The sequence below is a fragment of the Capricornis sumatraensis genome, chromosome 12, assembly GCF_032405125.1.
Source record: "Capricornis sumatraensis isolate serow.1 chromosome 12, serow.2, whole genome shotgun sequence".
NCBI classification, from domain to species: domain Eukaryota; kingdom Metazoa; phylum Chordata; class Mammalia; order Artiodactyla; family Bovidae; genus Capricornis; species Capricornis sumatraensis.
The window spans coordinates 83,964,811-83,977,285 of record NC_091080.1 but is presented as its reverse complement, the minus strand read 5'-3'; the positions used below and the strand labels follow the sequence as shown (position 1 = coordinate 83,977,285).

General features: G+C 44.9%; 1 protein-coding gene across 8 annotated transcripts in view; it reads left to right on the top strand.

Moving 5' to 3' along the window:
- DOCK9 (dedicator of cytokinesis 9) overlaps window positions 1-12,475 on the top strand; it is a 290,025-nt gene that overhangs the window by 130,016 nt on the left and 147,534 nt on the right. For all 8 annotated transcript variants that reach the window (XM_068984765.1, XM_068984764.1, XM_068984760.1 and 5 more), the window contains exon 2: window positions 5,210-5,326. In XM_068984765.1, the coding sequence (XP_068840866.1) occupies window positions 5,210-5,326 (117 nt within the window). The remainder of the gene's footprint in view (window positions 1-5,209; window positions 5,327-12,475) is intronic.

The following is a 12,475-nucleotide window of genomic DNA, read 5'->3' as shown; positions in this document are numbered from 1 at the left end:
ATGGGCCCGATCCCCCGCACCCCTCAGCTAGTGACTGGCCTAGCCCTGAGTCTAGATGGGCTCCAGTGTGCTCAGTCATCAGCAGGAAACAGCGGTCCTCACTGTGACTTCCAACTCAGAGAGCCACAGGGCATGCATTCCAGCTGCTCCCTGGCACCCGAGGAGCCCTTCTGACTTCAGGCCCCCTGTCACTGATGGCCAGCCCTCCCACTTGGAGTGAAGATTGCTGTCGTGTCCTGCCTCCTATCAGCTGTACGTGGTGGGGTGTCACTCCACAACTGTGGCCTCTGACTTGTAAGAGTCCCTGTCCAGTACATCATTGATTTTCTCTGTCGCTGACTCCAGGTTCTCTCTTTGGCCTCATGGCTGGGCAGTTGCAAGGACTGCAGGACTGTGGGGTGCAGTCCAACACTCTCGAGTCATGTCACCAGGAGAAACACTGAGCTTAGGTGTGTCTAGATGGCTTTAAAGCCAAGGTCATGAGCCAGCTCTGCACTAAGCCTCTTTCTTCTGAACCAGGAGTCTGGCTGTCTGGTAATTAACTTAATCTCGTTTTGCTCTTCAGTTCAGTTCAGTTGATCAGTCGTGTCCGACTCTTTGCGACCCCATGGGCTGTAGCACACCAGGCCTCCCTGTCCATCACCAACTCCCAGAGCTTGCTCAAACTCATGTCCATCGAGTCATTGTGCTGTTTGTGTGTCGTTTTCTGTCACCAGTGATGCTGCAGACCAGCTTCCTACACTGGTAGGCTGAGGTTCCCCCCACCACAGACTCCCCCAGAAAAACACATGTGACCAGCTGGAAAAGCTTAGTGGAGCTGAAGAACAGTGAACAGCTGTAGCCAGTGAATCATCACTTTAAAGAGGAGTGGAAAATAGGCAATTGTGCTCTTAACCCACAGCTTGGTAGACACTGGCCCCCTCAGGTCTCCCAAGCCCCCCTCCCTGTCATTTCTGTGTGTCTCCTGTTACTGTCTTTAACTTGCCCTTATGTTCCCTCCATCTCTGCATCTTCTACTTCCGCCACCCCAAGGTGGCTGTCACCTGTATCTCTTCTCCCCCATCTCCATCTTGGCCCTTTTCCTGTCTTTCTTCACCAGTCTCCACTCTCAGCCTTTATCCTCTGATGGTTTCTTTCTTCCCTCCTCCTAAAAGCCACGTGTGGAAGGCAGGCACTGGGCCAGCTATCTGTGTTTGAAGCAGGAGCTTTCTGCCTTGCTCTTAACTTAGGTAGCAGGTGGGTGGCTCTCCTCTGGCCCCTTTCCCCTGGAGTCAGGGGCTCTGTTGGGGACAGTACCCTGTGCAGTTGCTGAAAACCTCCCCCCGGTCAGGTCTCCAGGAGTTGTTTCATTGAGCAACTTAAGGGTGTGTACACGTGTCAACTCTTCCCAGTCCTAGAGACCGCAGAAGACATGTTATTCTTCCCTGCTGCTGCTGCTGCCAAGTCGCTTCAGTCGTGCCCGACTCTGCGTGACCCCATAGATGGCAGCCCACCAGGCTCCGCCATCCCTGGGATTCTCCAGGCAAGAACACTGGAGTGGGTTGCCATTTTCTTCTCCAGTGCATGAAAGTGAAAAGTGAAAGGGAAGTTGCTCAGTTGTGTCCAACTCTTCACGACCCCATGGACTGCAGCCTACCAGGCTCCTCCGTCCATGGGATTTTCCAGGCAAGAGTACTGGAGTGGGGTGCCATTGCCTTCTCCGATTCTTTCCTGAGATTTCCTTTATTTCTAATTCTTCCCTGAGAGGTAGGATTTGAAACATTGCCATCCTCCTATGAGCTTTCCTGATTCACATGCACCATCCGTCTTTTAAAGGAGAGGTTGATTTATAAACTCTTATAAACACACTGTACCGCGGTCGAGCGTTGGTGAGCACTGACCCTTCGCAAGGCAGCCTGGGGAAGGAAGAGTTCTGAGTGACGAGAGACTGTGTTCTCATCCCTTTTGTTGGCTACTGGGTGGCTGTCAGCGTCGGGCTATGAGCTCAACTCCTGATCCTCGGTTCTGGGGCTCAGTCGAATGGAGTGATGTTTCCACGCCTACCTCTTCGTGGTGTTAAAGGATAGCCTGAGGCATATTAAACATTTCAAGAGTTGGTTTGAGCAAAAATAGATTCAAATTGAGCAATACCCAATTCCCAGAGGTTGCGAGTGCTCTGATGGTAGGATCTGGGGAGAGACTTCTGTAAAGAAAAGTGCAGAAGTAAAGAAAGGAACTATCGACTGGCTCCAGCACAGAGCCTAGTTGGCTGTTTGTGCTGGGTTGTCCTTAATGTTTTGATTTCATAACCTTGAGGCATTTATAGGCTTACATTTCCGTTTGCTTACATAGGCAACCACCTATGGCATTAGAAGCACCTTGGACTGATGGCCTCTGGGTTTAATTAATTTAACAGTGGATTAAGTGTGATCATCTGTGTGAAAACACCTTGAAAGTTAACAGCGGCCCACAGAAGCAAGGTAGTCCTAATACCTACAACGTTACATTAAATACTGCCAAGATACCTCCAGGGGAAAACTATAATTAACCTCATTAACAAAAGCATTAGTTGGTGTGCTAAATAGCAAAAGTGATTTATGACTATGTTGATAGTTTTCATTTATGGAAGATTTAAGAAGTCCAAGTTCAGTCAAATGGTGAGAGCTGTCATTAAATGTGCTTAAGATGTAAACGTGTTGTCTGTATCGGTCCATAGGCAGGAAACACATCACTTATTTGAATGTGGACAATTAACATCCATTTTGCCAACAAGCACCTGTAGACTGATTACTATACACAGCATAACAAACTGAAATAAAGGAGGAAATGATTTAAGTTGAATTAACATACTTTGGAGAACACTTTCATTTTCTATGACAGTTCTTACTTGAAAATAACTACCCACTCCAGTACTCTGGCCTGAAGAATTCCATGGACTGTATAGTTCATGGGGTTGCAAAGAGTCGGACACAACTGAGTGACTTTCACATCTTTTTTGGGCCTCTTTTAAATGTAAAAACAGTTTAACATCACAAATATTTTGAAAGAAGAAATTACCTACACTTTTCACAAGACAACTTTACTTTTTTTGATTGTACATATTTTTAATCTCCATCCATAAACATGTATTTTTATAATAATTGTGCACTTATCTGGGCACTGTTTTTTTTCTCAGAATATTTTGTAGAGCCTACTTAAATCAAGTAATTGACATTAAAGATGAGCATTTTATACTTCTACTAGAGTAAGGCGACTGCCTCAGTAAGAAAATTGAGAACGTCCATGGTGTAACACAGTAGATGCTTTAGTTCTGGTTCACAGGCTGTTCCAGTGCCTGTTGTAAGCAGGCAGCCTTTTGCTGGGTGATGCAGGATCCAGACTCCTTCCATCTTGGGGTTGCGCCCTCCCCTCAGCCTCCTGAGTCCACTGCTGGGTCCACTGTGTGCTGCTGGCAGCGGGGCGTAGGGAGGGAGCAGGGGAGAGGCTGTCTCTCAGATCCGGAGGCTGGGAAGTGCAAGATCAAGGCATGGGCAGATTCAGTGTTTGCCTAGGGTCCGCTTCGGTTCATGGATGCTCTCTTCTTGCTGTGTCCTCACATGGCGGAATGGACAGGAGAGCTTCTGGAGGTCTCTCTTATAAGGACACTAATCCCATTCATGAGGGTTCCACTCTCATTACCTGATCACCTCCCCAAAGCCCGATTTTGAAATCCCATTGTTTTTCAGGATTAGGTTACAACACATGGGTTTTCAGGACACAGTCAGTCAGTCTATCGCAGAGGCTTTTTATGAGCCAGGCTTGGCAGCAGGCCACATCCCTTCCACTCACATGCCGTTGGTCACAAGACAGTCATGTGACCACACCCAACTATGGGGAGGCTGGGAAATGTAGTCCAGCTCTATTTGGAAGGAAAGGATACAGATTTGAGGAACACAGGGCAGTCTGTCACAATTTCTAATCTAGTTGCCATATACCAGATATCTTTAGTATTTTTCCTATATATGAATTGACATTTTACTACATAGAGCATTTGTTGAAACTGTATATATCAGATGTTTTTATAAATAGTTTCAGAAATAATTGCAGTAAAGGATTTATCGATATAATGAATTTATTTCTCATAACTGTGTGTGTGTGTGCATGCATGCATATGTATCTCTTTAGCACTTGGCATACTATGCTATAATTAGTTGAATATGTATCTTTACTGTTGAGTTAGCCTAGTTAGTACCTTGTATGTGGAAAGTGATCACTAAACACTGTGACCGTGACTAGAACTAGATGAGATTTTTTACTGACTTTGGAAATGGCTAGAAAAGGCATATTCTTTCCAGCTCATTGCCTCATTCTTCTGATTACTGCATGCTAGGAGTGGCCACCACTATCCGCTGGGGCTCACCCACAAGCCCTGGTTTAAGTACTTTTTCCCCCTTACTGGCCTGGTTTTAGTCCTGCTCACATTTCTCTATATTTCGGTGTTATATATGTAAGTAGGTAGATAGATCAGATTAGACAGGGCTATTTTGAGACTCAGAAGAGTTTCATAGAGTTTTATATAAAATTTTGAGCTCCGTGGATGTTTTAAGCCCAGGACCAAGAAGAGATGGTCATGGCTGGAGCCACTGGCCATCGTTGCCAGATCATGGCTGGAACCCCAAGCAAGGTGGCTCTGGGAAAGCTTAAGGCTTAGAAGGGGACTGACCTAGCCAGGGATGACCCAAGATGTGACTGGAAGTTCCACCAGACCCCATAGCCTCCTTTGTACTTAAATAACCAAACAAGCAGAGGACCAGGAAGTGTATTCTGTTCTTTTGAAAACAGCTTGTTTCTCTTGCTTTTGATTCTTCCTAACAGCAAAGCTGCCACACTCTCATTGTAGAGAAGTTGGAGAATGCAAAAACATGTAGAGTAGGATGGATAAGGGGCCTATGCTTCAGGCTACCTGGGTGGCTCAGTGGTAAAGAATCTGCCTACCAATGCAGGAGACGTGGCTTTAATCCCTGAGTTGGGAAGGTCCCCTGGAGAAGGAAATGACTACCTACTTCAGCCAGTTTATTCTTGCCCGGGAAATTCCATGGGCAGAGGAGCCTGGTGGGCTACAGTTAGGGGTCACTAAGAGTCGGACATGACTGAGCGCTCACGCACGCATGCAGGATGTATAAAGTTCTTCAGTCTTGAGAAGTCGCGTTTATCTGTAGGTGTTTCAATTGCTTATCTCTTCACCTTCCAGGCCAAGCCAAAGCTGATTGAGCCGCTAGACTATGAAAATGTCATCGTCCAGAAGAAGACACAGATCCTGAACGACTGTCTACGGGAGATGCTGCTCTTCCCATATGATGACTTTCAGGTGAGGGTAAATAGCATTGGCAGTCTAGCTTTACAGATAGTTCTTTTCTGTCTCTTGGTTTATTGTTGGGTTAGTTCATTTAAGGAATTAAAAAATGAAAAGAAGAGATGCTATTTAAGAGAGAAAAGTTATTGCCATTATCTTGTTCCAAGCATTCCCTCATGACTTGATTTTTTATTGGTATTTTTTTACATATGTATGTGTGTGTGTGTACACACAGAGATATGAATATATGTTACGTGTGTGCATATATGTGAATATGTGCATATTCATATGCATAAAACACACATACATATATAACACAAATGTTTTCTCAAGCATTTATCTTTTATCTTGAATAGAAGTGGTACCAGTTCAGTCGCTCAGTTGTGTTTGACTTTTGAGACCCCATGGACTGTAGCACCCCAGACTTCCCTGTCCATAGTCTGGGCTAATTCTGTAGACGCAAGTGCCTCCTACATCTTTAGGGAATTTGTTTGAAGAGGATTTTAGGGGTTTTGCCCAGTGCCTTGGAGTCTTAAGGATGGGATTGGCTCAGAAGTGGTAGAAGGTTTTGTCAGGTGTTATTTTAAGCTGTCACTTTGGGAGACTGCCTGGAGAGAGGCCCTGAACTGCGCATGGGCTCCCTGAGAAGAGTTTGGGGCTCCTGACATCCAGGAATGTCCTAACGTGTACCTCACTGATACAGTGACAGGTGCTGTTTCTGGGAACTCAGTAGCTGCCAGCAGAGGACTCAGCATAGCTTTTGTTATGAGCGGCTCTTTAGATGGCTGCTTGAAGCCTGTCAGACTATGTCCTGTGCTCAGTGACCCACAACAGCTTCCAGGCCAGTGAGGAGTGATGGAACCCCAGTCACGTTAGATGCTTGGCAGCCTGGAGTCACATCCATTCATTGGAGACTCCAGTTACTGCCCTTGCTCTCCTGGGATTTAACCTTGGAGCTTCCTTCTTCTCTACCTGATGCCGTTATCATCCAAGACTTGTCTGTCCTGAATTAAACTATTGCTCCCCGCCCCCACCTCCGCCTTTTTTTTGAAGCTTCCTTGATTCTTTGTTGTTTAATTTTAAAAACTAATATATGCTTGTAACAAACAAATAAGCATGCCCTATTGAAACACTTGACATTAAAAAGCCTCCCCTCCACCTTCTTTTTAATCCCACTCCCCAGAATATCAGTTGCTATATATACAGTTTTCTATGTATTCAATTGTCTTTGGAAACTTCCATGTTAATAACAATCATCAAATCATATTCTTTGAAGTTTTTTTATCCCCCACCAAATTTAAGAGCTTCTAGTTTACAACAAAGGTGAGAATTTTCACAAATATTCACTTGTTCAAACTTGTGAGAGATACTTGTGGAGAAAATGATGATTCTTCAGTTCTTTCCTGAAAAATTCAGAATGCCACAGAAATGAAATTGGGCATTAGTGGAATGTTCCACTGATAAATGGTTTCAAATCATGGCCTAAAATACAGTGCCCTTGAAAACTTCATTACAAGAATACGTTACCCAACTAAAAGATGAATAAATGGAAACCTCGGAATGAAGTCTTTTTTGACAACAGATTTGTTAACATGAGGAGTTAAATTAGATGATTATAAATTAGACTCCATGTTGACATATTTTTCCTGTGCTGTGCTCTAAGGAAGCTAAAGGTTATCTCAAGTTTCTCTGAGCATGAAGTATTAGTATCTGTTCTTCTTAGTATCAGTTAGAGTAACAAAGTTATTTCTAGTTTTGCAGCCTAGAATGAAAAATTTTATTTAAAAACTGGAGATCCAATTGCTTCAGAAGCAAACCAACCCCAGAAATAAGATACACTTAAATTTCATTTTTTATTTCACCAACAAAGAACCTGAATGTTTAAGCAGCTGTAGAAACAGGTGATTAAAACTTTGAGAAAAACTCCTTTTTTTCCTTTCACCTGTAACAACTTTTCTTGGGATACCAGACATAAATATTCTAGGAACAGCAAAGAACTCATTGACATTTTGCTAGCCAAGATTGAATGAAGAGTGTTAAGTTCTGTTTAGGGAATATTTTTCAAAGATTAAGGAGCTTGAATTTCAGCTTTGATCCCCATCACAGTAATTGCAATGGGCTACCTGGAAGTTTAGATGCTGTTGTTTTTTTCCTAGGAGTCCTCCTGTATCCTAGTCTGGGAAGGCGATGTGCTTTCTTGCTAAATTGTCTCAATGATTTTATAACTATGTAGTTAGTTGATCCAGTGAAATGTCTTAGTGATGTCATGAGTTTCTTCTGTCTGTCCCTGCATTTTTAAGCAGAATGAGGGCAGAATTATTATTGTATTATCAGAGGCAGAGGGAATAAATTAGACAGGGGCAAGTATTTTACTTCATGTGAAATCAAGGTAGCAAGTTGGTTAGGAAAAGGGTCAACTAGTGAGCAAAACGCATAGTGGGGTTGAGTTGTAATCCTACACTTTCCAGTTAAACAGTATTAGCTATTGCATTATTATATATTATAATATATATTATTAATAAGATAATAGAATTTGGTGTGAAATTCTGTCAAATATATTCAGAATGATAATTTACTAAACTGTGTATGGCAATGATGCATTTATGCAGGTCACGTGTAGACCTCTGTTGGTATTGGTTAGCCCCTAAAGATGTCTGAGAACAAACCTGGTGGAGAGAAGGTTTGTTGTTGGATCTACTTGTCTAAGGTGGGAGAAGAGTGTTTAAAACAAAAGATCCCGAGAGACAGGAAGTCAATGTGAATTTCAAAAAGACAGTTCTCAGCTGTCAGAATATGTATGAAGTTTTATCTGCCAAGATTAGGGCAGGAATGCCAAAGCTCAGACAGCCCTCTCGAGCTGACTGCACTAGTGTTTTCAGAATCAGACTCTGGTGCTTTGGGGTCTTTCTGCTCTGTATCTGCCCTGGCATCCTGGTTCTCCTCCCCAGCAATATCTTCTCTTCGTTCCCAACCTTCTAGAATGTTTTCACCTATGAGGCCACTTCAGATTCCATGTCTTCTGAAGCTGTTCAACTGAACTGAACTGAAGTCACTCAGTCGTGTCCAACTCTTTGCGACCCCATAGACTGGGGCCTACCAGGTTCCTCTGTCCATGGGATTTTCTAGGCAATTGTGCTGGAGTGGATTGCCATTTCCTTCTCCAGGGGATCTTCCCAACCCAGGGCTTGAACCCGGGTCTCCCACATTGTAGACAGATGCTTTACCATCTGAGCCACCAGGGAAGTCAAGTCCACAGTAATTTTTTCCATCTTCTCTTTTTCTTCTAATACTTACCGTCTGCGCTGTGTATCTGAACACCTAAGTGCATTGTCTAGAGCTTTTCAGTAATGGCTTCTCATGCTTTCTGTCTTCAAGAGTCTCCACCCTTGAGGAAGGCTCAGGTACTCTGTTGGTGCCTCTTTGACCTCCAGACATTACACTTTGGTGTCGGACATAAACTAATGAGGCATAAAGTTTGTAAGAAAGATATGAAAAGAGTAGGTCATATTCTACTTCTGAGGATATACCCAAAAGAATTGACAGCAGAGACTCAAAGATTTACTTGTACATCCCACATTCCTAGCAGGATTATTCATAGTAGCCAAAAGGCAGAAAAAAGCTCAAGAGTCTATCAATGGGAGAATGGATGAACAAATTGCATGCATACGCACAATGGAATATTATTCGTCCTTAAAAAGGACGGAAATTCCGACACATGCTACAACATGAATGAACTTTGAGGCATTATGCTAATTGAAATGAGTCAAAAAGGAACAAATATTGTATGATTCCACTTATATGAGATACCTGGGATAGTCAATTTATCAAGACAGAAAGTGAAATGGTGGTTGCCAGGAGATAAAGGGAGGTAATTGTTTAATGGGTACAGCGTTTCGATTCCACAAGATGAAAAGAGCCCTGTGCAAGATGGAGGATGTTCTTAATGCTACTGAATTGTACTCTTAAAAATGGTTGAGATGTAAATTTTTTGTTACGAATATTATGCCACAGTAGGAAAAAAAAAAAGAGCAGGTTGTTATGAGATTTCTGTGCCATACAGATCTGAAATTGTTGTCTTCTAGAAGCTGTATGAGCAGTCAGGGCAAAGCGTGACTCTCTGATGCTCATTCAGTTGACGTTGCAGGGTGTATCGTCAATGTCAGATCTCTTCCACAAAAAAATTTAAAAGGGAAGATGGGAAAATTATTAATAATTGGAAGCTCTAGAAATGTTCACTTTTGGAAATGTTTAGTTACAGGAGAATCCTAGAGTGTTCTCAGCATTGTATCAAAAAAATGTGGTTAATTCATTTTCCTTTAAATAACATCCTGATCTTTATTTTTCCTCTGTTTCTTTTCCTCTTTGGCTTTCATGAGACTGATAAAGATCTACAAACCACTGACCTAAAAAGGAAACCAGGCCCCGCTACTTACAAAGGGCCTGGACATCCCTCATCTCATTTCCCATCTGTCCTTTTGAAAAGAACTTTTTTTTATTCATGGTGTTTTGTCCTCACTTTTTATTACATGCTGCCAAAAAATAATGTCAATACTTTATTTTGGGCTTTTTATTGCAAAGTGCTCTTTTGACAAAATTCCTCAAAATTTTTATCAGTCTGCATTCAGTGGTCAATGATGTCCATTTCTGTGAGCATTGTGGTTTCTGGGATATTAGTTCATGTCAAGGATTGAACCTACCTGAAAAATCTGGATAAATAATGTTTCTAAATTGACACTGGCCAGACCCTCAGGAGATAAGAATTTTAATTCTATGTCAAATAATCCCTTTAATGAAAAATGGTGACAGGTCTTTTTTATCTTTTTTTTTTTAATCATCAACTATGTCTTAAAAAGAAGAGCTTATTATTTTGAACAGCACTGATCAGCTGAGTTGAAGAGTGTATTTCTTTAGCATATAGTTTATAGCTATACTGATTGTGCAAAGGGCTCAGACAGGGTTCTTGCTTTTGAATTGCTCAAAACTTAGGAAAGGAGCTACTGAATTAACCTTAATAGTGAGAAGGAGAATGTGACTAGTATCATGACAAATTGAATCCCATGGAAATTTATTTTTGGAAGTTTAAGATAGTGGGACGTCCAGGTGCTGAGTCCTTTGTGCTTGTGTGCCTGCTAATTCACTTCTGTCATGTCTGACGCTTTGCAGCCTTATAGATTGTAGTCCACCAGGCTCCTCTGTCCATGGGGTTCTCCAGGCAAGGATACTGGAGTGGGTTGCCATGCCCTTCTCCAGGGGCTCTTCCTAACCCAGGGATCAAACCTACATCTCTTATGTCTCCTGCATTGGCAGGCAGGTTCTTTACCACTAGCGCCACCTGGGACACCCTTAGTGGCTGGAAATGCAGAAGTCCAGCTGAAGAGCCAAGCCAGGGTTACTGATCTGGGCTCACCCACAGAAACATGAGACAGCAGTCAGAGGGGCCGAGCGCTTGAGGGTGCCCTCAAAGGACTGGATCTCAGGGAGCACCTTCACCTATGAGGAAGGGAGGTGAGTGAGAATCAGACAGAGGACCAGTAAAGTGAGGGGCCCTGGAAGGCAGCGAGAGGCCTTTGAAGAAGGCAGGCAGAAAGAGCCGGTGGCCCTGCAGTCCTGCCGCTGAGGTGGGAGAGTGGTCCTCGGTGCTGATAACCAGGGCATTCTTGTCTTTGTGGTTGTTGTTCGCTCACGCAGTTGTGTCTGACTCTTTGAGGCCCCATGGACTGCCGCACGCCAGGCTTCCCTGTCCTTCAGCATCTCCCAGAGCTTGCTCAAACTCTTGTCCATTGAGTCGGTGATGCCGTCCAACCATCTCATCCTCTGTCGTCCCCTTCTCCTCCTGCCTTCAGTCTTTCCCAGCATCAGAGTCTTTTCTAATGAGTCAGCTCTTTGCATCAGGTGGCTGAAGTATTTATTAGAGCTTTGGCTTCAGCATCAGTCCTTCTAATGAATAGGCATGTCGTTCCAATGAATAAGCATCCTAGGCATTGTTGCCTAGGATGGTCTTTTCCTGCCAGGGCTGAAGAATTGACTGAGCAGAGCACAGAGGTCAGCGTTGAATGGTAGCGGAGAGAAGGAATCCTCGTGACTCAGAGCAGTAACAGGAGGTTTTGATCAGGACTGGGGAAATGAGAGAACAAGCTAGGAAGGGAAGCCCAGGAGTGAGGAAGAGGCCAAAGAGTTATGGGAGGATGTATTTGGAAGCAAGGGCTCTTTAGAGGAATCTGTGGGGATGGAATGAAGGGTCTTTACAGGAAGAGTTCAGGAAGGAGAGAGAGTTCTGTTTCTGAAAGGGAGCAGAGGATTGGGTGTTACAGAAATTGAGAGGCACATTGGGCTGAGGGAGGGAATGTCAGGCTGGCCTGGTGAAGAACAGCCCGGGGGAGGGTTTGGAAGGGCAGGGGATGGGGAGGGCGTGGCAGCAGGTCAGCCCCCCACTGCTGTCACCGTGGCCGCAGCCCTCATCCTTTCTTACCTTGGTTAATCTGATCAGGTCTTCCAGGTCCTGTCCTTGCCCCCTTCCTGTCTGTCCTAACAGCATAGCCAGGATGATCTTTTAAAAAGTAAGTGATCGGCAGGTCCAGTCACCTCATGCCTGTGATCAGAGGCCCTCAGTGAAGTCTTACTGTGGCTTACTGTGTTCTTATCAATCACTGCCTCTGGCCCGCTCTCTGCTGCAGCCCCGCTGCCCTCCTTGGGGCTCCTCTGGGAGCCTCCTGCCCCAGGGCCTCTTCTCGGGCTGTTCCCTCTGCCCAGCACGCTCTTCACCCAGCTCTCCCCCACCTCCCGGCAGGCCTCCTTCCAACCCTTGCTCCCTGGTGGAGCCCTCTCCCGCTTCCAGGCCCGCCACCCGCTCTGGGCCTTCTGGCTGTACCCAGCGCGGTCCAGCTGGCGTGGCACCCAGGTGGGTGCTCCGGCCCTCCTCACTGCCCCCGGCGCCCCTCTGGGTCCCGTGCTCTGTCCCGGCAGAGAAGGCCCGTCCCTCAGCAGAGCAGGGCCGGTGCTGTGCTCCCATGAGCGGCCCTCAGGGGCGTGGTGATGTGTGCTCTGCATCCTGTTAGGGAGCTGCGGCATTTGCACAGAAGGTGGGGTGACGCTGGCCCAGCAGCTGGGCGGCCCCGGGAGCTGCGGCACCTCCTGCAGAAACCCTTAGAGAAAACATCTGTCAGG